Source organism: Oncorhynchus mykiss, chromosome 17, assembly GCF_057628025.1.
Source record: "Oncorhynchus mykiss isolate SJ-2025 chromosome 17, ASM5762802v1, whole genome shotgun sequence".
Lineage (NCBI taxonomy): Eukaryota > Metazoa > Chordata > Actinopteri > Salmoniformes > Salmonidae > Oncorhynchus > Oncorhynchus mykiss.
The window spans coordinates 41,624,865-41,651,165 of record NC_143038.1 but is presented as its reverse complement, the minus strand read 5'-3'; the positions used below and the strand labels follow the sequence as shown (position 1 = coordinate 41,651,165).

The 26,301-nt window shown below is 41.4% G+C and overlaps 1 protein-coding gene across 2 annotated transcripts in view; it reads right to left on the bottom strand.

The window, feature by feature from the left end:
• LOC110494218 (SPRY domain-containing protein 3) overlaps nt 1-26,301 on the bottom strand; it is a 59,453-nt gene that overhangs the window by 18,259 nt on the left and 14,893 nt on the right. For both annotated transcript variants that reach the window (XM_021569059.3, XM_090205601.1), the window contains exon 7: nt 7,357-7,506. In XM_021569059.3, the coding sequence (XP_021424734.1) occupies nt 7,357-7,506 (150 nt within the window). The remainder of the gene's footprint in view (nt 1-7,356; nt 7,507-26,301) is intronic.

Below are 26,301 nucleotides of genomic sequence, written 5' to 3'. Positions count from 1 at the left end.
GAGCCACATCTAAAACATAGGGAGGAGATATCTGGGTTGAACTTGTGCAGTCTAGATGGGGTGATATAGAGCTGATGGGGGAAATTAAACTGGATCAGTCTGTATCTGGAGTTCAATGTGGATGTAACACCATCCCTGCATAGGTCACGCCATAGATCCTCATCAAGATCAATACCCAGATCTTTTTCCCATATAAGTCGGGGTTTATCTAGCCCAGGCAGTGTTAGTCCTGACATAAGAGCATCGTATACACAGGAAATGGTCTTGAACAGTGGTTGGTCTGCGTGGCAGAGTTGTTCAATAGGTGACATCTTAGGTAGGTTCCATTGTCCCTTGAGAGTCACCCTAATAAAGTTTTGTAGTTGTAGGTAGCTAAAGAAGTCCCTGTTAGGCAAGTGGTATTTCTGTTTCAGCTGATCAAAAGACATAAGAACTCCCTCCTCGTAACAATGTTCCAGAAGAGTGATCCCCTTATCAGACCATGGTCTAAAGTTACTATTCTGGAAAAACACAGGGATCAATCTATTGTTCCATAAAGGGGTTTATGGGGAAAGGAATCCCCCTCGTCCAAACAGCTCATGCAGTTTGCACCATGCCAGGACAGAATGTATGATTAAAGGGTTGTCTGTGATGGTTTTTATAGATTTTCTGTCCCATTTGTAAAACAAATCTGCCCCAGTGTCATCATTTACCTCAAGCTTTTCAATGTTCAACCATGAGGGAGAGGGACCATTGTCAAACCTCTTAGCCAGAAACCTAGACTGTGCAGCCCAGTAGTACATTCTAAAATTGGGGAGGTTTAAGCCCCCATTGACTGTAATCAAGGGTCAGTTTATCCAGACCAACCCTAGGGGTTTTGCCGTGCCAGATAAACCGTCTGGTCAGCTTGTCGAGAGAGGAAAAAAAAATGCTGCGGGAACAGGGATAGGGAGAGATTGAAACAGATATAGAAATCTGGGCAGGACATTCATTTTAATTACATTGATTCTACCCAGTAGATTGAGAGGTAAGTCCATCCATTTACAAAGGTCAACCTCCACCTTTTGCAACAAACTGGCCAGATTGAGTTTATAGAGGTTGTTCAGATTACCATCCACCATCCACCACCCAAATATGTGAAGCCCATAGGCGACCATCTAAAAGGAAACTTGTGCTTGATGGTATGATGGTCAAAGACAGACAACGGTAAGATTTCGCTTTTATCAAAATTGACCTTATATCCAGAGAAAGAACTATAAACACTGTAGTAGGATCTGCAAGTGAGAGAGGGAGTGTTCTGGGTTTGTTAGAAATAAGATAAGGTCGTCCGCAAAGAGTGATAATTTATGGGTATGGGGGCCCACCTCAAAGCCATGTATATCAGGGCATGTTCTAATAGCCTCAGCCAACGGTTCGATGGCGAGGGCAAAGAGGTGGGGGCTAATTGGGCAACCTTGTCTGTTCCCCCTATAAAGAGGAGGAAGTAATCCCATTGGTAGCAATCCTAGCTTTAGGAGATTTGTAGAGTGATTTTATCAAATTTACAAACACGGTACCTAAACCGAACTTTTCCAAGACGCGAAAGAGGTATGGCCATTCAACCCTATCAAAGGCCTTTTCAGCATCGAGGGAGACTGCGACACTAGGTATTTTATTTTTGTTAGCAAGGTGAATTATATCAAAGAACATTCTGAGATTATTGGAGGACAATCTATTAATTATGAAGCCAGTCTGATCTGGGTTGACCAACAGGGGAAGACATGACTCCAGTCTCTTAGATAGCATCTTGGTGACCAGTTTACAATCTGTGTTAAGGAGAGAGATTGGTCTATAGGAGGCGCACTTTAGCAGGTTTTTCCCTTTCTTGTGGATTACAATAATCACTGCTTGAGAGAAGGACTCTGGAAAGCAGTTGTCTTCTCTGGCTTTTTTAAGTACCTCCATAAGGTAGGGGACCAACAGCTCTAAATTCTTTATAGAACTCTGGAGGGAAGCCATCCTCCCCAGGAGATTTATTAGAAGGTAAGGCTTTAATGGCTTCCAACAATTCAGGAACTGAGAAGTGTTCACTCAGGCGCTCGCTGTCTTCCCCTGACAGGCATGGGAGGTTGAGAGAGGAGAGAAAGGAGTCGATCTCTGATAGATCATCGCTTGATTGGGAAGTGTAGAGGTCTTCATAGTATTTCTTAAAAGTATTATTCATTTCAGTAGGGTCGAAAGATATCTCATTAGTAAGAGTTTCTATGGCATTAATTGTCCTCTTACTTTCCTCTGCTTTCAGTTGCCATGCCAATACTTTGTGAGCTTTCTCTCCAAGCTCGTAATAACGCTGTTTTGATTTAGTGATGGCCCTCTCAGCTTGATATGTTTTTAGAATATTATATTTCAGTTTTTTATTTACCAAAAGCCTGTATAGATCTTTAGTCGGGCCTCTTTGGTAGGTTCTCTCTAGCTCGGAGATTTCAGATTCAAGTGCACTCAGTTCCGCACTGTGTTTTTTCTTCAGCCCTTTAGTATAGGAAATAATCTGTCCCCTCAGATAGACCTTCAATGTGTCCCAAAGAACGAAGCTGTCAGGAGCAGAGGGTTTGTTTGTCAAAGTAAAAATATTGATCTGCTCTTTGATGAATGCACAAAATGCAGGTTGCTTTAGGAGTGTAGAATTTAGTCTCCATCTATATGCTCCATTTACCTTGGTAGGAATGGAGATTGATAATACCAGAGGAGAATGGTCACTAAGCAATCTGGGGAGATGCTCGACATCTAACACTCTATAATACAGTTGTGTCGAAAGTAAAAAGTTATCTATGCGTGTGTGTCTTGTGTGGGTGTGAATAAAAAGAGTAGTCCCTATCCTGTGGGTGCAACTGTCTCCAGATGTCTAGTAAATTGAGATCTTTCATGAATGACATGGTGAGCTTGCCGGGTTTGGTAAGAAGTGAGGGTTTATCAGAAGACCTATCAAGAACTGTATCTAAGCAAAAATAAAAATCTCCTCCAACCAGTAGCCATCCTGGTGGTGCTTGAGCAACCTGAAGGAAGACATTCTGAATAAACATATGGTCATCGAAGTTAGGAGCATAAATATTCAATAGGGTCCAAGACTCTGAAAACATATGCCCCTGCACCAAAACAAACCTGCCAGAGGGATCAGAGATGGTGTTGTTGACGCAGAAGGGGATGTGTCTACTTATCAAAATTGCAGTTCCTCTTGCTTTGGAGTTAAAAGAGGATGCAAAAACTTGTCCTACCCATTCCCTCTTCAATTTCTTGTGTTCACTGGCTGTAAGATGTGTTTCTTGTAAAAACACAATGTCAGCCTTTAATTTCTTAAGGTATGTATAGACTCTTTTCCTTTTAATCGGGCTGTTAAGACCTTTTACGTTGAATGTGACATATTTTAGTGGATTAAGCATAGGTTGGGTTTCAAATATGTAACTGAATAGAAATCTATCATATGCAGATAATTAGGAAGTGTTTCAACTTTGGTTTGAGCACAAAAGTGACCTGTGTGTCTCTTTAGGAAGGAAACAATAAACAGAAAAAAATAAGAAAAATCCCACCCACCCCGATTGTCAGACTAAAACAACAATCCCAACAATCAAACATCAATACACTTGTAGAGATACGTTGCTGCTCGCTTTCCATCTTGCTCTTACTAGCTAAACCTTGCCGTAAACTAAAACCTGCGAGCTCTCTAAATTGAAAACAAATGTTGCGAATAGATATTTATGGCTGAATATTTACTGCCCACGGTAAGGGATGCTTGAGTCTCTTTTCGAAAGATTAACATAAATGAGGGGGAAAGCAGTGGGCCTAAGCCCACTTATTGCTTCGCCCAGTAGATATGGACTAAACCAAAATATACTCTCCTGTAAATGTAATAGAACTCACCCCGGGAAGATACGGTTAGTTGAAAATGTACAAATCAATTATAGTGACCGGGAGATACCAGCAGTTCAATCCGGATAAGAGAAAACAAACGAACGGCATTTTATCCCCCAGAGAGACCGTCCTGGCTCAGACGTTGCTCAGTTCTTTGAGAAAAGTGTGCACTTCTCCCGGTGTGTTGAAGAGATGGCTTCGGCCTTTGTACTGAACTTTCATCCGCACAGGGTGGATGAGGTAGCCGGTGATGTTCTTCTCCTTCAGTGCTTTGGCGGCAGGTCTGAACTGCTTGCGACGTCTGGCGAGATCCGCGCTCATATCTGGGAAAAGGCTGACCCTCTTTCCATTGATGGTGATGTCCCCTTTGGCTCTTGCGAGTTGCAGTATCTTCTCTCTGTCTTGGAAACGGAGGAACCTGATCAGGACGGCTCGTGGGGGCTCATCTGGCCGGGGTTTCGGCGCTGATGTTCTGTGGGCGCGTTCGATTTCCAGCGGCTTGGTGAAGTTGATTATGCCTAGGACCTCCGGGATCCATTGAGTGAAGAAACGGACCGGGTCACGGCCCTCGCTGTCCTCTTTCAATCCCACCACACGGATATTACTACGTCTACTCTGGTTCTCCATCTGATCTACCTTGTTTTTGAGGTAGGCATTGTCCTTTTGCAGGTGTATCAAGACCTGGTCATGTCTAGCGACGGTATCTTCAACTGTGCTAATGTGCAACTCTGCCTCAGTCGTTCTCAAAAGGAGATCATTCATGGAGGATTTCAGGTCGTCAATGGAAGAATGGAGTTCAGCCGATTTCTTATCAATTTTCAGAGAAAGACCTCTGTTATCATCCTGAATTTCCCAAGGGAGAGTAGCCAGTATGTTGGCAGGCTCGCAAGAGGCTGCTGAGAGCAACAGTCTGGAACTGTCGTCTGAGTTATGAGGGCTAATGCTAATCTTGCTAGCTGTAGGGCTATCGTTATCTTGGGAATCAACGACGTTTTGGTCGTCCTTCTTGCTTCTCGGTCGGAGGTCCATGGCTCTTTGGGAAGGTAAGTACTTGACAATTTATCAGCCGATGTTAGAATATTGTTTCAACGTTGTTATTTAGGTAAAAATAGAATAACTTGGAAGAGCTCGGTTTGTCAACGTCTGCTCAGCTCCACGGCATCACGTGCTCCCTCAGCAGCTTGGTTTGAAGAAATCAACTGTGGGAGCAATTATTAGGAAATGGAAGACATACAAGACTACTGATAATCTCCCTCGATCTGGGGCTCCACGCAAGATCTCACCCCGTGGGGTCAAAATGATCACAAGAACGGTGAGCAAAAATCCCCTGCTTAAGCCAGTACATGTCCAGGACCGTCTGAAGTTTGCTAGAGAGCATTTGGATGTTTCAGATTCAGGTCTGTGAGAGCCAGAAATCTTGCTTGTTTGTAGGTGACCAAATGTTTATTTTCCACCATAATTTGCAAATAAATTCAAAAATCCTACAATGTGATTTTCTGGATTTTTTTTCTTGTCATTTTGTCTGTCATAGTTGAAGTGTACCTATGATAAATTACAGGCCTCATCTTTTTAAGTGGGAGAACTTGCACAATTGGTGGCTGACTAAATACTTTTTTGCCCCACTGTAGGTACTGAAGCGGAGGAGAAATAGTTGAAAGAGGATAGGATCATCATGGCTGGGCTAACGAGATAAGCAACATGACAGCAACATTTGACCAAAGACACTGACTGGTTAAACAACTAGCCTACCTCAGTTTCCTTTAACCTCATTTTCACTCCAAAATTAAGGTTTAATTGGCATCTAGCCTAATTCCATCTTTTCCGTTGGTACCCATTCCTTCGGGATTGAGGCCTGCAAATATCTTCAAATGCACATCCAGAATTTGTACAACAGATGGGGGGGGCTCACACAGTGCCTTAAGGACTTTCTCCACATTTTGTTTGAATTTAGATTTTGTGTCACTGGCCTACACACAATACCCCATGATGTCAAAGTGGAATTCTGTTTTATAAATGTTCACAAATTTATTAAAAATGAAAGGCTGAAATGTCAATAAGTATTCAACCCCTTTTTCATGGCAAGCCTAAATAAGAAGTAAAAATGTGCCTAATAAGTCACATAATAAATTGCATGGACTCTGTGTGCAATTATAGTGTCTAACATGACTTTTTGAATGACTACCTTATCTCTCTGTACCCCACACATACAATTATCTATAAGTTCCCTCAGTCGAGCAGTACTTTTCAAACACAGCTTCAACCACAAAGACCAGGGAGGTGTTCCAATGCCTCGCAAAGAAGGTCACCTATCGGTAGATAGATTGGTAGACAAAAAAGCAGACATTGAATATCCCTTTGAGCATGGTAAAGTTATTAATTAAGCCTTGGATGGTACACCCAGTCACTACACATATACAGGTGTCCTTCCTAACTCAGTTGCCGGCGAGGAAGGAAACCGCTAAAGGATTTCACCATGAAGCCAATGGTGACTTTAAAACAGTTAAGAGTTTAATGGCTGTTATAGGAGAAAACTGATGATGTCTCAACACCATTGTAGGTACTCCACAATACTAACCTAATAGAGTAAAAAAAAAGGAAGCCTATACAGAATAAAAAATATTCCAAGGCATCCTGTTTGCAACAAGCACTAAAGTAATACTGCAAATAATGTTGCAAAACAATTCACTTTTTGTTCTGAATACAAAGTGTTATGTTTGTTTTTCAGGATAAAAAAGAAACTGAATGGAACTAAGCACAGGCAAAATCCTAGAGGAAAACCTAGTTCAGTCTACATTCCACCAGACACTGAGAGATGAATTTACCTTTCAGCAGGACAATAAACTCAAATACAAGACCAAATATACACTGGAGTTGTTTACCAAGAAAACATTGAATGTTCTTGAGAGGCCTAGTTACAGTTCTGACTTAAATCGACTTCAAAATCTATGGCAAGACTTGAAAATGACTGATCAAAAAACAACTTGACAGAGCTTGAAGAGTTTTTGTATAAATATTGTACAATCCTGGTGTGCAAAGCTCTTAGACTTACCCAGAAAGCTGTAATCGCTGCCAAAGGTGATTTTAACATGTATTGACTCAAGGGTGTGAATACTTACGTAAAGTAGATATTTCTGTATTAAGAACCGTAGAATGCTATGGAAGTATAACATGTTTCACAAACTCTGATAGACTCATTATAGGCTGGATAATGATGATAATAATAGTGTTCTTGATGTTCATTATGCTGGAGATAATGACTAGTGATAATAGCAATGAATGATGACGATGATGATAATGTATGAGGAAGTGGCCTGAGGTGATCTAGCGGTTACTGCCGCTGCCTTCAGAGCACACATGTATGCCAGTACTCTGGAATGGGTTCGAATCCAGATGATGTCCGCCGTTCTAGCACACCATTTCTCTTCCTTACTTCCCTTTTGCTCTTTACTGCCGAAAAAAAGACATAAATAAAACTATGATAAGGATACATACCCTGCGCGCCAGTCCCAGGGCGATGTAGCACTTCTCTCCTGCATCGGTGATCTCCAGTTCGTAGTAGTGGCAGCGTGTGTTGAGGGGTAGACGGGATTGGGCCAAACCCACATCCACAATGCTCTTCCCTTTACCCACGTACTCCAGCAACTGAGGAGGAGGATGGCATCGCACATCACAATAAGGCAAATACTGTATCTACAAATAAATAAACTCATTGAAATTAACATTGCACAAACCCACTAGCTCAACAAAGTACACTCAGTACCATTTAACATAATTAATGATACAAGGCCCGGGATGAAGAGAATAAGCACGTTCTCCTCAACACACAAAACCCCAGGACAAGAACAATATACAATTTATGATATTTTAATTTTAAAAAGTTTTAATTGAACCTTTATTTAACAAAGTCTGTTAAGAAAAAAAATCTTATTGACAGTGACGGCCTAGGAACAGTGGGTTAACTGCCTTGTTCAGGGACAGAACGACAGATTTTTACCTTACAGCTCGGGGATTCGATCTAGAAACCTTTCGGTTACTGGCCCAACCTGCCGCCCTGGTATGGGTATGTGTGTGTGTGTGATTTGTGCCAGGATGCAGTGTGTGTGACCCTTTCCCTCTGTCCTTTCCTGCTGAAAGGTAAAAACACACTCTTGACTCAGCATCAAAACTACACACTTCTAAATATTGGTCTGCAATCTGTGTTTATTCTCATTTAATCTGAGGAAGAAAGAAAAACAACCAGGATATAGAGTTGTAATAATTACCTTAAACTATGCTCAGTTATAATGAAGACAATACATCAAAACAGTTTTCAGGGTGAATGTAACATTTGTACCTTGGCCGAGTTTAGGATTTAGGTAACAATAGATCTTCTCTCTGTGGTGCTTATAAAACCACAGAATCAGACAGACATGTACAGACACACTCACACATATACCCTCACATATGCCCTCGACTAACCGGTCGTTAGTTAGCACATTGACTCTGTACCGGTACACATTGACTCTGATTGCTGCTCTTGAATTTTTTTAAACTTGTATTTTTTATTTCTCTATTTTTTACTTCACACTTATTTTTCTTAAAACTGAATTGTTTGTTAAGGACTTGTAAGTAAACAAACACCACTGTAAGGTCTACACCGGTTGTATTCGGCGCATGTGACAAATAACATTTGATTTAATTTTATCACATAGGAATATTTCAGCAGGAGAGGTTGATGGGGCCATGGGCTCTTGAAGGCTTTTAGTAGGGGCCAGGTCATGAGGGTGAGAGACATGAGAATCTTTTCGACTGTCTACTAAATTTAACAGTTCCGCTTGACTCATCCTAAAGTGCTTTTTATAACCATTTATCATAAAGACAATCCAATTGGAACAGGCATAAGGCCCACCAGGTAAAACCCTCTCAAACATAAGAAAGACTCTCTGATTGCAACCAGACTTGTGGGCCTGGAGCCCTCTGGCGTGACTTGATCAGAATCTGTAGGGCTGACAGGAACACATCAGCGTAGAAAGTAGAGTACTGTAATTGTCCAGGAAAGTGTTCGCAGGTTAAAGCTAATGTGACGAATTAAATGGTCGACTAGCGAACATGTGGTGGCCATAAAGAAAACAACCACTTACCAGTCCAGATGACAAAACAGAGGAGCTATGAGGTCAAAGGTGACCGAGGTACTCATCTCATTGATAGAGTACAAAACAAGCATAAACAAACATTTATCCGAGGTCACACTGAGGTCCCGGTCATGTCAACACAATTCAATCAGGTAGTCTATCTGCTTCATGACCTCATATCCTGTCATAGCTTAGTTTCCTTGTCATTCGCTAACTACATTCAGCATATATAACTGATAATTACTCCAATGTGACCTGAATCAGTCATGGGTAGGCCCGACTCTCTAGACATGCTTTAGGTCTGCCAGAGAACCATGGTTCCCACCTCAAACAAATACTTCATATCAAGAGGGAGGAAAAATAACAATTTGACAAGAACAGCCGTGACATGTGTGCTTGTGAGGTGTAAAAGGATTAACGTACATGGTGTGTGTGTGTGTGTGTGTGTGATTTGTGCCAGGAAACACTGTGTGACCCTTTCCCTCTGCCCTGACTAGCAAAGAGAGCAGACAAGCACTGTAAATAAAACGCAGGGAAAAAATAATTATCATTATTATTACTTTACGACAATCTGTCAACGCCACCCTTTTCTCTTTCCTCTCTGTAGAGCAATTACCGGCTTACCAGATAGCTCTCTTTCGGCCTTTCACTTCTCTTCCTATTCCTCCCACTTTCACCTTGACCTCCTGAACTTTAAATAAAAAAGAAAAATACAATATTGATGGTTGTGATGGTTTTTTCCATCTATCATGCCTGCGTCTTTGAAGACCAAATAGGGCTCCTAGGTACAGTCTAATGACACCTTCCTGATGCTGAGTAATAGAGTGTGTGTGGTCACTGATTTACCGTAGCTGGCCCTCCCTGTGGCAGTCAGCAGGATCCGGTGGGTGTGATGACATCCCTAAATCTCTCTCTCTCTCTCTCTCTGATCCTCATGATGTGTGTGTGCGTGTGTGTATATAAAGGGATGTCGGTAAGGCAAGGTAAAGTGATTCTTTTTTGGACCTGCTCGCTGCCCCAGCAACAGGTGCAGTGAGACGGCCGTTTACTCATCTATCTGTGTCATTTTGTCTGCAGTGGCAGGGCTGACCTTGGTAAACTTTAATCATGACTCACTGCAAATAGCTTATCCAACATTTTGTGTAATTTCAATAGTTATTCCAATGCACATTTAAATTGAACCAACCACACATGTATAAAAAAATAAGAATAAAGCACTATGAACCTGGTACGGGCACAGCTTTCAGATTACATTTTTTTATGGAAAATAACATTGCTGTTGAAACAATGAGCAAAGATTAGAGCAGTTTACAATCCTTTAGATCCCCCTAAGGCCATAGGCATCATGACGGGTAGAAGCATCTCTAACATTAGAGAATGACCAAGAAATGCTGCAAGTTTACCCATGGCTCTGCAGAGTGGAATCTGATTTTTGTTTTCCTCCATGCTATTTCTCTCTCTCTCTCTCGCCGAGTGTAGGTACATGTCGTGCCTGTAACACCTGCTCTGTCCAGGTTTCTAAGGAGTTCCCATAAATATGTCTCTTAGCACGTCAGCTTGACTGATCACTCCAGTCCGTAGTGAACACCCAGTCATTACCAGAGCAAATAAGCTCATCCTGAGGGTAGGTGTGGGGTTGGAGACAATGAAGAGATGGAGATGGAGATGGCAGGCAGGACTCGACATTAACGCATGTCCGCTTGCCCAGGGAAAAGAAAGAAAATTGGCGGACAAGCAGATTATAGATTTAAGTTGTCCGAATGGACAATCACACAATCAAACAATTCGGCTCAGAACCTGATCAGAAATTGATCCGTTTCCACTGTGCAATGTGTTACACACAGTCTTCCCAATATCTTATTGTAGGCCTGCATTGACAGGCACAATCCGTCTTTCAATCATGCAGTCGCGAAATGCGTTTTTTTTTTTAGATCAACGCGAGCCTAGCTGCATGTACACATTTCTGGATATTGATGTCTAATTGAGTTATTTGCCCAGTTATAGCCAGTGTGAGTGGGCAGTTGTCAGAGGAGAGAGAGAGGCATTGCGCAGCAGGTAAAATAATGATATAGCCTACAACAGATTAACTAGATTGCCAATCCAAAACAGTGTAGTTTGGCAGGTTATCTCGCTAGTTAACTGTTTACCTAATAGCATGTATTAATGCATTGTCAAGTACGATTTTCTAAAATAACTTTCCACCGGCACTCGTGTAAAACTGCAAATAGCCGACACTGAGTTGATAGGGGTGCGCAGTTGATGAAACCGATGCTACATACTCCGGTTGTAAAACCGTATCTCAACCACTCAAAATTGGGTGTTGAGAAATAATTCTAACACAGTTGGAAAGCTGAGATTCTCCTCTATTCAATACTAATTGTTTTACATTTTAGTCATTTAGCAGAGTGACTTACAGGATGTTAGGGTTAAGTGGCTTGCTCAAGGACACAGATCTGTCACATAGTTGTCTTGGGGATTCGAACCAGCGACCTTTCAGTTACTGGCCCAACACCCTGAACCGCTAGGTTACCTGCCGTGAAGTGGTTCCTTGAATCATACAACACAATTTACAGTCACCTTTTTGGCCCATGGTGTTACACACCTTTTCTTTTATAGGACAAGTACAAAATTGATCCTACTTGTCCAAAGGACGAGTAGCTAAAAAAAAGTTCATGTCAAGCCACCATCTAGCCTACCTTTGCAGGCTGCCACAGCAGAAATGTTACGCGGGAGACGGTTTCATCATCTGAGCAAAACATAACCATGCAGCCCTGTGTCGACACCTTCATTCCTCGGGTAAGTCAACACCTCTTAATACAATAATTGTTTTAAAACGCTCTAGGCAGGTTTTAGCCTTAACCCCAGTACTTTGCTACGCTGGAGCCAACACGTACACACATATGCAATACACATTACACATAGGCTTGATGCAGAATAGGCAGCCATCCAGCCAAATACCCACAGTCACACGGGCAAGTACTGCAAACAGTCACAGAGTTCCAACCCTAGCATGAATATGGCTAGAATATTTCCAGAAAAATCTAATCATGGTCTCCACTATACTTCACAAGGTGTGAGATCCTGCTTTAAGATCAGATGCCAGGATCAATTTTTAGAGCGATTCCACACCAGGATAGCCTTAAATATTTTTGGTATCACAGATTGTTCTGTCAGTTATCATATCGAAACTTAATTGGAAGGAAGGACGTTTGACATGCTTTTTACATTTGTATCACCCATTTCCTTTTTTACCATGATGAAAATTGTATTTTTAGGCTATTTTTATACCTATACAGTGGAGCCAGAAATGATTGACATCCTTAATAAAGATTAGCAAAAATGACTGTATAAAATAAATTTATCCATATAGTGAGTTATTAGGGACGTAACGATTCAAATGCTTGAGATATAAGTTCATCGGACCACAGGGCCCGATCCAACTTTAGAACGCATCGTTTAGGAAATTGATTCAAACGTTACGAATCGCCTGTTAAACGTTTTATTGTTGCTCAAATTACTTTCTTCCTACATTCCGAAAATACCTCTCATCTTTTGTGACAACTCACCTTCAGTGTCAAACTAAGCATGTAATTGTGTTGACAGTCATTGATCTAATTTTGAATGCCGAACAGTGGCGTGTATTTATGGATGCCAAGGGAAGCCAGCCCCCCCCCCAAAATACATATAAATAAAACAACGCATAAAATAATGTATCTTTCGTCTCTCTGTTTCATAATTATCCTTCAATTCGCAAGTGGCTGAATGTATCTCACCGGAGAAAGCATCCGAGTGAGCGCAACAGAACCCCCTGTCTCAGTATGTGTAGCCCATCTATCTGATGCTGTCTGGACAAAAAGAGTATGACATTGTTGCCACCCGAAGCATTGAATTCAATAGCCAAAAAGTCTTGCCAAAAATAGTTTTGTTGTTGCTCAAATTTCTTTCTACCTTACGAAAATACCTCATATTTTGTGACAACTACGTCCTCTCCTTCAATGTCAAACTAAGCATGTAATTGTGTTGACAGTCATTGATCTAATGTTGCATGCCGAACAGTGCCGTGTACTTATGAATGCCAAGGGAAGCCAGGCTTCCCCAAAAATATTGTTGCCACCCGAAAACATTGAATTCGCAAGTGTTATGATGATGCTTTGCAAATGAGCAAGCAAGATAGCTACTTGAGCTACTAAAGTACGCAACATCTGACTGCCTCCTGGAAGTTCTGTTTACAAAACGATTACAAGCATATCCATAACATGATGCAGCCTCCACTATGCTTGAAAATATGGAGCATGGTACTGAGTAATGTGTTGTATTGGATTTGTCATAACCTAACACTTTGTATTCAAGACAAAAAATGTATTGACAACTTTAAATTTTTTACCCATCTACCAATAGGTGAAAACCTCCCTGGTCTTTGTGGTTGAATCTGTTTTAAATGTATTGCTTGACTAAAGGACCTTACAGATAATTGTATGTGTGGGGTACGGAGATGAGGTAGTCCTTCAAAAATCATGTTTAACACTATTATTGCACACATTGGGTCCATGCAACTTATTTTGTGACTTGTTACGCCCATTTTTACTCCTGAACTTATTTAGGTTTGCCATAAGAAAGGGGTTGAATACTTATTGACTCAAGACATTTCAACTTGTAATTCAAATGTTGACATTATGGAGTATTGTGTGTAGGCCAGTGACAAATACATCTCAATGTAATCCATTTTAAATTCAGGCTGTAACACAACTAAATGTGGAAAAAGTCAAGGGGTGTGAATAATTTCTGAAGGCACTTTAATTGCTCAGTATTTGTATTATTTATTTTATACAGTATTTTTTGCTCAAAATTTGTACCTGACTGTACATAACATTACCAGAGTGGGCTCTCTGACAATTATGAAGTTACAGTGACGTCCAAATAGAGTGGGGAGAACAAGTATTTGATACACTGCCGATTTTGCAGGTTTTCCTACTTACAAAGCATGTAGAGGTCTGTAATTTTTATCATAGGTACACTTCATCTGTCATCTGTGAGAGACAAAATCTAAAACAAAAATCCAGAAAATCACATTGTATGATTTGTAAGTAATTCATTTGCATTTTATTGCATGACATAAGTATTTGATCACCTACCAACCAGTAAGAATTCCGGCTCTCACAGACCTGTTAGTTTTTCTTTAAGAATCCCTCCTGTTCTCCACTCATTACCTGTATTAACTGCACCTGTTTGAACTCGTTACCTGTATAAAAGACACCTGTCCACACACTCAATCAAACAGACTCCAACCTCTCCACAATGGCCAAGACCAGAGAGCTGTGTAAGGACATAGGCATAAAATTGTAGACCTGCACAAGGCTGGGATGGGCTACAGGACAATAGGCAAGCAGCTTGGTGAGAAGGCAACTGTTGGCGCAATTATTAGAAAATGGAAGAAGTTCAAGATGACGGTCAATCACCCTCGGTCTGGGGCTCCATGCAAGATCTCACCTCGTGGGGCATCATTGATGTGAGGGATCAGCCCAGAACTACACGGCAGGACCTGGTCAATGACCTGAAGAAAGCTGGGACCACAGTTTCAAAGAAAACCATTAGTAACACACTATGGATTAAAATCCTGCAGCGCACGCAAGGTCCCCCTGCTCAAGCCAGCGCATGTCCAGGCCCGTCTGAAGTTTGCCAATGACCATTTGGATGATCCAGAGGAGGAATGGGAGAAGATCATGTGGTCTGATGAGACAAAAATAGAGCTTTTTGGTCTAATCTCTACTCGCCGTGTTTGGAGGAAGAAGAAGGATGAGTACAACCCGAAGAACACCATCCCAACCGTGAAGCATGGAGGTGGAAACATCATTATTTGGGGATGCTTTTCTGCAAAGGGGACAGGTCGACTGCACCGTATTGAGGGGAGGATGGATGGGGCAATGTATCGCGAGATCTTGGCCAACAACCACCTTCTCTCAGTAAGAGCATTGAAGATGGGTCGTGGCTGGGTCTTTCAGCATGACAATGACCCAAAACACACAGCCAAGGCAACTAAGGAGTGGCTTCGTAAGATGCATCTCAAGGTCCTGGAGTGGCCTAGCCAGTCTCCAGACCCGAACCCAATAGAAAATCTTTGGAGGGAGCTGAAAGTCCGTATTGCCCAGCGACAGCCCCGAAACCTGAAGAATCTGGAGAAGGTCTGTATGGAGGAGTGGGCCAAAATCCCTGCTGCAGTGTGTGCAAACATGGTCAAGAACTACAGGAAACGTATGAAAAACATATTAGGCCTGCATGCCCAGTTATGCGATCTCCTCAACAACTGCAAACGCATAGTTTTCATTACCATTGTTATGAATCAATCCCGTCAACAAACACCTCCATTTCCACAAAATAACCATATTTGCTTGCAATACCATTCTTCAACCACTACAAGGTGTGTGTACGCATGGTCAGAGACGTGTGTGGAGATACTCACACTTTCCCGTCAAGTTCAAATTTGTTAAATACCAAACGTTGTGGGAAATCTGGCACATGCCAGGTTTAGAGGCTTTTAAAAAACATGTTTAAAGAGTATATTGTTCCAAAAAATATGTCTGAAAACAGGCCAAATCAAAAAGGGTACTTCTGAGATATTCATATTGTTTATGTATGTGAAAAATTGTATTTCAGAATCTAGATATACTTCATATGTTTGAGCACACAATAAGGAGTATAATGATATAATATGTTGTCTGTATCATGTACTGTTCATGGATCAAAGGGCCTGTATTAAAAAAGGGCCTAAAATGGCCACTTTCATAATGATTATCTCACAAATTTTTTGTGATCCAAATGTAAAAAGTATGTAAAACCTCCTTCCTCCCAATTCATTTTCTATGTGAGAATTGCCAGAACAATCTGAGTTACCCAAAATGTTTTGGGCTATACTGGCATGGAATCACCCTTTTCCTGTCCTGGCTTTGGATTTAGCCTGCCAAAAAAGGCCCTGGCTGCTGTCTCCACATTTTTGAAGTGTGTGAGTGGTGTGGCTGGGATTGCCCCTTGCCAGGGTCAATGTGGAGTGGATAAGGGGTTTGGGACAGCAACTGGATGCACGGATGGTTTTTGGGGTGTTGCTGTGACACGTAGTGTTGGGTTAATACCTGTATTGCGATATGCGTTAGTATTGTGGCAAGGAAACAAAACACAAAGCGGATTTGACTTCTTTAGGAAAACGGCCCTAATGTTGGAAACAAACATCATTATGATGTCATGTCATCCAGAGTCACATTTATTTACTTTCCAAGCTATAGCACACAATATTTAACAGCAGGATTTTAAAAGACCAAAGAGTTTGATCTGCTTCGTGTTTTCATTTTTGCCATGGAAAAAAAATGTGCAATACTGGTATTGTCACAGCCCGAGTGATGCAGTATTGGGGCGTATTTGGGGATGTGGGTTATAATTAAAAGTGAAAGAGGTATGTAGGTTTGCCTTGCCTGTCCCAGGGCCTTTCAGCTGCACGCCCTAACCCTGCACAACCACCCCTACCCATGCTAAAGCAGGTATGGTGTGTCTCCCTACTGAGTCAGACACCAACCCTACAGCCTGCCTCACGACGGATACTGCCAGACAGACAACCCCCAACATAAATCTCCATCAGAACAAAAGACAAAGAGACCTAAAGAGGGTGAGAGATCAAGACAGGAAAGGGAGAGCGGGAGAGAGACAGACAGACAGACAGACAGACAGACAGACAGACAGACAGACAGACAGACAGACAGAAAAAGGGGAGAAACAGGGCTGCCGAGAGAAGTAGCTTGTTGAGTGTGTATGAGACATGAAAAATTACCACGAAGCGAAAATCACACCCCCATGGCATCCCTTCTTTCTTATACCAACAGTATCCAAAAACAACAGAAATTCACACCATTAAACATTACAGTATTTCTGACACAGTCTTACTCACTCAAGTACTGTACAGTTAATATACAGTAGGCTGGCTACATGCTCCAACTTATACAGGTGTCTGTCCCTACTACGTGACTCCTGCCATGTCCGTCTCTTAGCTAGGACAGGCACAATTACGTATTACCATGTTACCTAAGGTTATGGATGAAGCCAGCCATGAAAATGAAATAATAAAAAATAACCATATATATATATATATATACAGTGCATTCGAAAAGTACTCAGACCTCTTGACTTTTAGTTACGTTACAGCCTTATTCTAAAATGGATAAATAAAACATCCTCATCAATCTACACACAATACCCCATAATGACAAAGCGAAAACAGGTTTTTAGAAATGTTTACAAAAGTATTCAGACCCTTTGCTATGAGACTCGAAATTGAGCTCAGATGCATCCTGTTTCTATTGATCATCCTTGAGATGTTTCTACAACTTCATTGGAGTCCACATGTGGTAAATTAAATTGATTGGACATGATTTGGAAAGACACACCTGTCTATATAAGATCCCACAGTTGACAGTGCACGTCAGAGCAAAAACCAAGCCATGGGTTGTCGAAGGAATTGTCCTTAGAGCTCTGACACAGGATTGCGTCTAGGCACAGATCTGGGGAAGGGTAACCAAAACATTACTACAGCATTACAGTGGCTTCCATCATTCTTAAATGGAAGAAGTTTGGAACCACCAAGATTCTTCCTAGAGCTGGCCGCCCGGGCAAACTGAGGAATCGTGGGAGAAGGGCCTTGGTCAGGGAGGTGACCAAGAACCCGAAGGTCACTCTGACAGAGCTCCAGAGATCCTCTGTGGAGATGGGAGAACCTTCCAGAAGGACAACCATCTCTGCAGCACTCCACCAATCAGGCCTTTATGGTAGAGTAGTCAGACGGAAGCCACTCCTAAGTAAAAAGCATGTGACAGCCCACTTGGAGTTTGTCAAAAGGCACCTAAAGGACTCAGACCACGATGAAACCAAGATTGAGCACTTTGGCCTGAATGCCAAGCCTCACGTATAGAGGAACCCTGGCACCATCCCAACGGCGAAGCCTGGTCGTGGTATCATCATGCTGTGGGGGTATTTTTTAGCAGCAGGGACTGGGAGACTAGTCCCATTCAACTTTGAGGCAAAGTTGAATGGAGCAAAGTACTGAGAGATCCTTGATGAAAACCTACTCCAGAGCGCTCAGGTCCTCAGACTTGGGCAAAGTTCACCTTCCAACAGGACAATGACCCTAAGCACACAGCCAAGACAACGCAGGAGTGGCTTCGGGACAAGTCTCGGAATGTCCTAGAGTGGCTGAGACATAGCCCGGACTTGAACCCGATCGGACATCTCTGGAGAGACCTGAAATAGCTGGGCAGCGACGCTCCCCATCCAACTTGACAGAGCTTGAGAGGATCAAATCAAATTGTATTTGTCACATGCGTGAAATACAACCGGTGTAGACCTGACCATGAAATGCTTACTTACAAGCCCTTAACCAACAATGCAGTTAAGAAAATATAGTTATGAAAATATTTACTAAATGAATTTAAAAAAAAAAGTTTTTTTTGTAACACAATAAAATTACAATAATGAGGCTATATACAGGGGGTAGCGGTACCGAGTCAATGTGCGGGGTTAAATGTTAGCCGAGGTAGAGATGAAGGGGAAAAACTCCCAAAATACAGGTGTCCCAAGCTTGTAGCGTCATACCCAAGAATACCCAAGGCTGTAATCGCTGCAGAAGGTGCTTCAAAGTACTGAGTAAATATGCAGAATTTCACACAAACGATTTAATAAATTTTAGAATAAGGCTGTGGCGTAACAAAAATTTGGAAGATGTCAAGGGGTCTGAATAGTTTCCGAAGGCACTGTATATATACAGTACCAGTCAAAAGTTTGGACACACTTACTCATTCAAGGGTTTTTCTTTATTTTTACTATTTTCTACATTGTGGAATAATACTGAAGACATCAAAACTATGAAATAAATCATATGAAATCATGTAACAAAAAAAAGTGTTAAATCAAAATGTATTTTAAATTTGAGATCATTCAATGTAGCCACCCTTTGCCTTGATGACAGCTTTGCACACTCTTGGCATTCTCTCAACCAGCTTCATGAGGTATGCACCTGGAATGCATTTCAATTAACGCATGTGCCCTGTAAAAAGTTAATTTGTGGAATTTATTTCCTTCTTAATGCGTTTGAGCCAATCAGTGTTGTGACAAGGTAGGGGTGGTATACAGAAGATGGTCCTATTTGGTAAAAGATCAAGTCCATATTATGGTAAGAAAAGTTCAAATAAGCAAAAAGAAGCGACAGTCCATCATTACTTTAAGACATTAAGGTTAGTCAATCTGGAAAATGTCAAGAACTTTAAACGTTTCTTCAAGCGCTATGATGAAACTGGCTCTCATGAGCACCGCCACAGGAAAGGAAGACCCAGAGTTACCTCTGCTACAGAGGATAAGTTCAATAGAGTTACCAGCCTCAGAAATCACAGCCCAAAGTAATGTTTCACAGAGTTAAAGTAATAGACATATCTCAACATCAACTGTTCCGAGGAGACTGTGCGTTTTAGGCCTTCATGGTCGAATTGCTGCAAAGAAACCAGTACTAAAGTACACCAATAAGAAGAGACCTGCTTGGGCCAAGAAACACAAGCAATGGACATTAGACCGGTGGAAATATGTCCTTTCATCTGATGAGTGCAAATTTGAGATTTCTGGTTCCAACTGTCGTGTCTTTGTGAGACGCAGAGTAGGTGAACTGATGATCTCCGCATGTGTGGTTCCCACCGTAAAGCATGGAGGAGGAGGTGCTTGCTGGTGACACCGTCTGTGATTTATTTAGAATTCAAGGCATGGCCTTTATTTAGAATTAACCAGCATGGCCACCACAGCATTCTGCAGCAATATACCATCCCATCTGGTTTGCGCTTAGTGGGACTATCTTTTTTCTTTCGACAGGACAATGACCCAACACACCTCCAGGCTGTGTAAGGGCTATTTGACCAAGAAGGAGAGTGATGGAGTGCTGCATCAGATGACCTGGCCTCCACAATCACCTGACCATAACCCAATTGAGATGGTTTGGGATGAGTTGGACAGCAGAGTGAAGGAAAAGCCTACAACAAGTGCTCAGTATATGTGGGAACTCCTTCAAGAATGTTGGAAAAAAATGCCAAGCTGGTTGAGAGAATGCCAAGAGTGTTCAAAGCTGTCAGCACATAAAGGGTGGCTAATTTGAAGAATCTAAAATATTAAATGTATTTACATTTTTTGGTTACTACATGATTCCATATGTGTTATTTCATAGTTTTTATGTCTTCACTATTATTCTACAATGTAGAAATGTAAAAAAATAAGAAAAACCCTTGATTGTGTCCAAACTTTTGACTGGTAGCTTTTACGTGTAGTTGCCTAAAGACGGGACGGCGTGCATTCGTGTGGTTGAGTCCGTTTCTGCGGTAACATGGACTCTTAACAATGTGATGACACTTTGTTGTTCCTTGCTGAAATGTAGAATGTTCATTCAAATGATGTTAACTGATGTGGCTTGTAATGTCAGTTGTGTTGAATCCACAAATCACAGCACTTATTGATGGTTACACTTCTTGCTTTTACTTCCTACTTTAGTCCTATGGGTACACTCGCAATGGCTGCCAATCCACCAAATATACCATCACTGACTTCAATGGGGTCTTTTCGTTTGATTTTTTATGGCAGCACATGCAGTCAGGAGCGGAGAAGAGGAGAACATGTGACAAAAGTATTCAAATCAAATCAAATTTTGTCGCATACACATGGTTAGCAGATGTTAATGCGAGTGTTGCGAAATGCTTGTGCTTCTAGTCCCGACAATGCAGTAATAACCAACGAGTAATCTAACCTAACAATTCCACAACAACTACCTTATACACAGAAGTGTAAAGGGATGAAGAATATGTACATAAAAAATACAGTGGGGCAAAAAAGTATTTAGTCAGTCACCAATTGTGCAAGTTCTCCCACTTAAAAAGATGAGAGAGGCCTGTAATTTTCATCATAGGTACACTTCAACTATGACAGACAAAATTAGGAGAAAAAAATCCAGAAAATCACATTGTAGGATTTTTTTAATGAATTTATTTGCAAATTATGGTGGAAAATGAGTATTTGGTCACCTACAAACAAGCAAGGTTTCTGGCTCTCACAGACCTGTAACTTCTTCTTTAAGAGGCTCCTCTGTCCTCCACTCGTTACCTGTATTAATGGCACCTGTTTGAACTTGTTATCAGTATAAAATACACTTGTCCACAACCTCAAACAGTTACACTCCAAACTCCACTATGGCCAAGACCAAAGAGCTGTCAAAGGACACCAGAAACAAAATTGTAGACCTGCACCAGGCTGGGAAGACCGAATCTGCAATAGGTAAGCAGCTTGGTTTGAAGAAATCAACTGTGGGAGCAATTATTAGGAAATGGAAGACATACAAGACCACTGATAATCTCCCTCGATCTGGGGCTCCACGCAAGATCTCACCCCGTGGGGTCAAAATGATCACAAGAACGGTGAGCAAAAATCCCAGAACCACACAGGGGGACCTAGTGAATGACCTGCAGAGAGCTGGGACCAAAGTAACAAAGCCTACCATCAGTAACACACTACTCCGCCAGGGACTCAAATCCTGCAGTGCCAGACGTGTCCCCTTGCTTAAGCCAGTACATGTCCAGGCCCGTCTGAAGTTTGCTAGAGAGCATTTGGATGATCCAGAAGAAGATTAGGAGAATGGCATATGGTCAGATGAAACCAAAATATAACTTTTTGGTATAAACTCAACTCGTCGTGTTTGGAGGACAAAGAATGCTGAGTTGCATCCAAAGAACACCATACCTACTGTGAAGCATGGGGGTGGAAACATCATGCTTTGGGGCTGTTTTTCTGCAAAGGGACCAGGACGACTGATCCGTGTAAAGGAAATAATGAATGGGGCCATGTATCGTGAGATTTTGAGTGAAAACCTCCTTCCATCAGCAAGGGCATTGAAGATGAAACGTGGCTGGGTCTTTCAGCATGACAATGATCCCAAACACACCGCCCGAGCAACGAAGGAGTGGCTTCGTAAGAAGCATTTCAAGGTCCTGGGGTGGCCTAGCCAGTCTCCAGATCTCAACCCCATAGAAAATCTTTGGAGGGAGTTGAAAGTCCGTGTTGCCCAGCAACAGCCCCAAAGCAACACTGCTCTAGAGGAGATCTGCATGGAGGAATGGGACAAAATACCAGCAACAGTGTGTGAAAACCTTTACTTTGACTTACAGAAAATGTTTGACCTCTGTCAATGCCAAAAAAGGGTATATAACAAAGTATTGAGAAACTTTTGTTATTGACCAAATACTTATTTTCCACCATAATTTGCAAATAAATTCATTCATCTGTCATAGTTAGGCAGTACCTATGATGAAAATTACAGGCCTCATCTTTTTAAGTGGGAGAACTTGCACAATTGGTGGCTGACTAAATACTTTTATTTTTTATTTTCCTCACTCTGTAGTAAAACTTAGCGAAAAAAACAACAGCAAACCCCTATTGTTCGTCAACAGGTAATCCTCAGATCTTTTTGTCTATTTATAGACTGTGTTGAATGAGGGCATCTTTTCCAGCCCTGCGTTCTATCAACACACTGAATCTGCAGTGAATGGCCCCCCTGTACTGTTACTGTATCCCTGCATGCTCTGTTGCATTGGTGTCAGATTTACTGATTCCTGGAACCCTGTCCGACATGGCAGGAAAAGAGTAAGGTAGAGAGAGAATGAGAGAGGAAAGGATAGGGAAGGCCAATTCAGAGAACTGATATACGTTTCACCAAATTAGAATGACTCCCCTTGAACTAGTGTGCTAAAGAAATCAGTCTTGTTTAACCCATTACAATCTAAGCCAGGGGTGGTGGTTCCACTAAGCTATATGGAATTGTTTTAAGAAGGTCATACCAAGGATAAATGCTATTTAATTTGGAATTTTAAGACTCCTTGAAGTATCAAACAACTTTTTTGAAATGTATTATTTGATGAAAATGTGTATTTGGCCTTACTGCTATTAGCTCATACAAATGCATTGAATAACATATTCACTACATGGAACAACAGATAGTCCCCCCAAAAAAATCTAAAGGAAGTGTCTAAACTATCTCCATATATACAGTTGAAGTTGGAAGTTTACATACATCTCAGTTTTTCACGATTCCTGACATTTAATCCTAGTAAAAATGTCCTTTCTTAGGTCAGTTAGGATCACCTCCAGCATCTTCACAAGGTCCTTTGCTGTTGTTCTGGGGTTGATTTGCACTTTTCGCACCAAAGTACATTCATCTCTAGGAGACAGAACGCATCTCCTTCCTGAGCGGTATGGCGGCTGCGTGGTCCCATGGTGTTTATACTTGCGTATTATTGTTTATACAGATGAACGTGGTACCTTTGGAAATTGCTCCCGAGGATGAACCAGACTTGTGGAGGTCTACAAAAAAAAATTCTGAGGTCTTGGCTGATTTCTTTTGATTTTCCATGATGTCAAGCAAAGAGGCACTGAGTTTGAAGGTAGGCCTTGAAATACATCCACAGGTACACCTCCAATTGACTCAAATTATGTCAATTAGCCCATCAGAAGCTTCTAAAGCCATGACATAATTTTCTGGAATTTTCCAAACTGTTTAAAGGCCCCATAAACTTAGTGTATGTAAACTTCTGACTAATTGGAATTGTGATAAGTTAAATAATCTGTATGGAAACAATTGTTGGAAAAAAGTTAGATGTCCTAACCGACTTGCTAAAACTATAGTTGTTTACAATAAATTTGTGGAGCGGTTGAAAAACGAGTTTTAAGGACTCCAACCTACCTAAGTGTATGTAAACTTCCAACTTCAACTGTACTTCCATTCATTCTTTCAACTGGTACCGGGGACCTTCAGACGAGTCTTGTGAGACCTGTGGGCGCACTAGACCACAAAACAACTGACATGTACGTGTTCGTGAGAATCTCGATTTTTGGCATGTCTCATAGTTTGACACCGCTCTGTCGCATTTCACCGCAAATGCGGAAGTGCGACATTGGCAGATACAGTGGATTGTGACGCATCCAATGCAGAATCTCTCTATTTTGTTATTATGCTAATTAGATTTCCACTGACTTGTTTTACATTCTTATTCTGGTCATAGAGCTTCAAGTTCATTTTCTGACATTTTCAAACCACAAAATGTGGAGTCCACGCTGATTTTGGAGTGAACTATCCCTTTACGTGAGTTAAGGGAAAATACCTATTGCCAGCCACTCCACTTCTTCTCAAAAAGCAAAGTAACCATCCCAATGATATGAGGAAGACATCCTAATGATATGAGAAAATGTTGTGGTTTTCCAGGGAAATCTTTAACAGTCTGTCAACCTAACCACAAAACTTCCAGCCCTGCTGTTACCAGGCAACCAAAGTGAACACTAAACAACCACGCTAAACACCATTAATCACTTATTAGTGTCAACGATAAGAAAACAATGATGAAACAATGTGAACAATTAGGTGACACCTTGACAACCCATGACGTTTCTCTTGGTTCTGAAGGACATGGTAAAGGGTTCAGTCAACAGAGGAAAACTCCTTGCTCTCATGTCAAAGTTCCTTCTGAAGCAGCAAGCATTCCAGGCCTCCCACATCAGTTTTCTATTTAAACAGACTGTGGTAATCTACAGGTGTGTTAACATAATCCCAGGTGTAGCTACAGTATGAAGGCTGCTTTCACAGAACCAGAGGGGCCAGACAGATGAGACGCTGCAGCCTCCAGCAAGCATGCCATTGCCAACACCACCAGGCAGGTCTCCACTCAGCAGTTACCAACACACACATAAACACTCAAACACACAGAGACACACAGACTGAAACAGAGACAGATACAAACACATAAGGAAAATCTTCCGATATCAACAATGGCATACTACTTGAATAAAGCAATGAACTAGGCATGCTTTCTAAGTAGTGTTGTAAGTTAAACCGAAACTTCTGTACTTTTTAGATACTGAAAAAAACGGTTCAGTGCTATAATTTTTTTAAACTTTTGGTACTTCTTTCATACAGTATGTGTCTCAGATCTTTACTGATTGAGCGGATCGAGTCTGTCTGCCAGAGCAGCTGATGTCCCCTTATAGCATGAGAGCACCGAGCATGTTCCACTTACTCATTGCTAGCTCTAGCCTAGAGGTCTTCACAGGTTCAAAAAGTTGGACCCGTTCCGAAATGGACCTGGGTCTTTCCCACCCGGACCCAATACGCATAAATACTATTTTAAAATCTAATCTCCAATGTGGAGGCGATTCAAATAATTGAGAAAATAAGTGATGCTAGTGAAGATATGGTAGTGGATACGCCACAGCCTGTAGTAAATGTTTGCTGCCAGACAAAAGATACCCTGTGTGTTAAAAAGATGGATTTTGTTGCGTTCATTGTCACAGTTATAAACTGTACGGCACAAGTCTCAAAGAAGTCGAAAAGGAAGACCCACACTCCAAGGTTCCTCTTGAGCCTGTGTAGGGATCAGATGTCTTGTTAGTTTTTATTTTTTTAACAGAAAAGTTGTTTGATTGATTTTTTGGTCGTTTTCCTTTCCATTAACATATATATCATATACCGAGGTATTTGAAAACAGCCACAAAATGTTTTTTCAATGTCATCAAAACTATTTTTTTCCCCCCCAAGTTTTTCCAATACATTTGAATATTGATTGCAAATGTTTTAGTTATTCCCTGCAGTCAACTTGTGTAATACCTTAGCAGATTGTGTTTTTCATTTCACCTGTCACATCATTTACGCCAGTCACGTGTTTGTTCGTAAATAGCACAACCGGAGCTGGTGAGTCCATGGCGTTCTATTATCTATCGGTGAGTCTCTGTTGTGTGGCGCACATGAGGCGATGAAGTTACACTTATATACAATTCACTACTAAATGTTTGCCATCAGTTATCTTATAATGGCTTTCCGCCAGAAGTCAAAGCTCTGGATGAGTTATTTTCCCCCTGCGCTTTCTACTAACGTTTTTTTTCTCTGTTCGTTTCCCATGTACACATGATGCTCTTCCTTCAGAAAAGCATGCATGACAACTTTGTTCATTTGCACAATTTCTCTCATTCACTTTCATTTATAAATATCCACACTCACAGAACATTACATTCGGTAGCTACTAGCTATGCTTCTAAAACTTTATGAGCTGGATTTTCCTGTTTTTGCAATTCATTTATGTTAATTTTTGCTCATTGGCATTTAGCTAAAAGCGTCTATGTGATTCACTATTAGTTTGTGCAAATTCTATAATGTCGGTAAAACTGTAAATCCCATATGGCAATATGAAAATCTGGATACCGCCCAAGCCTAATACCCATAACATGATGC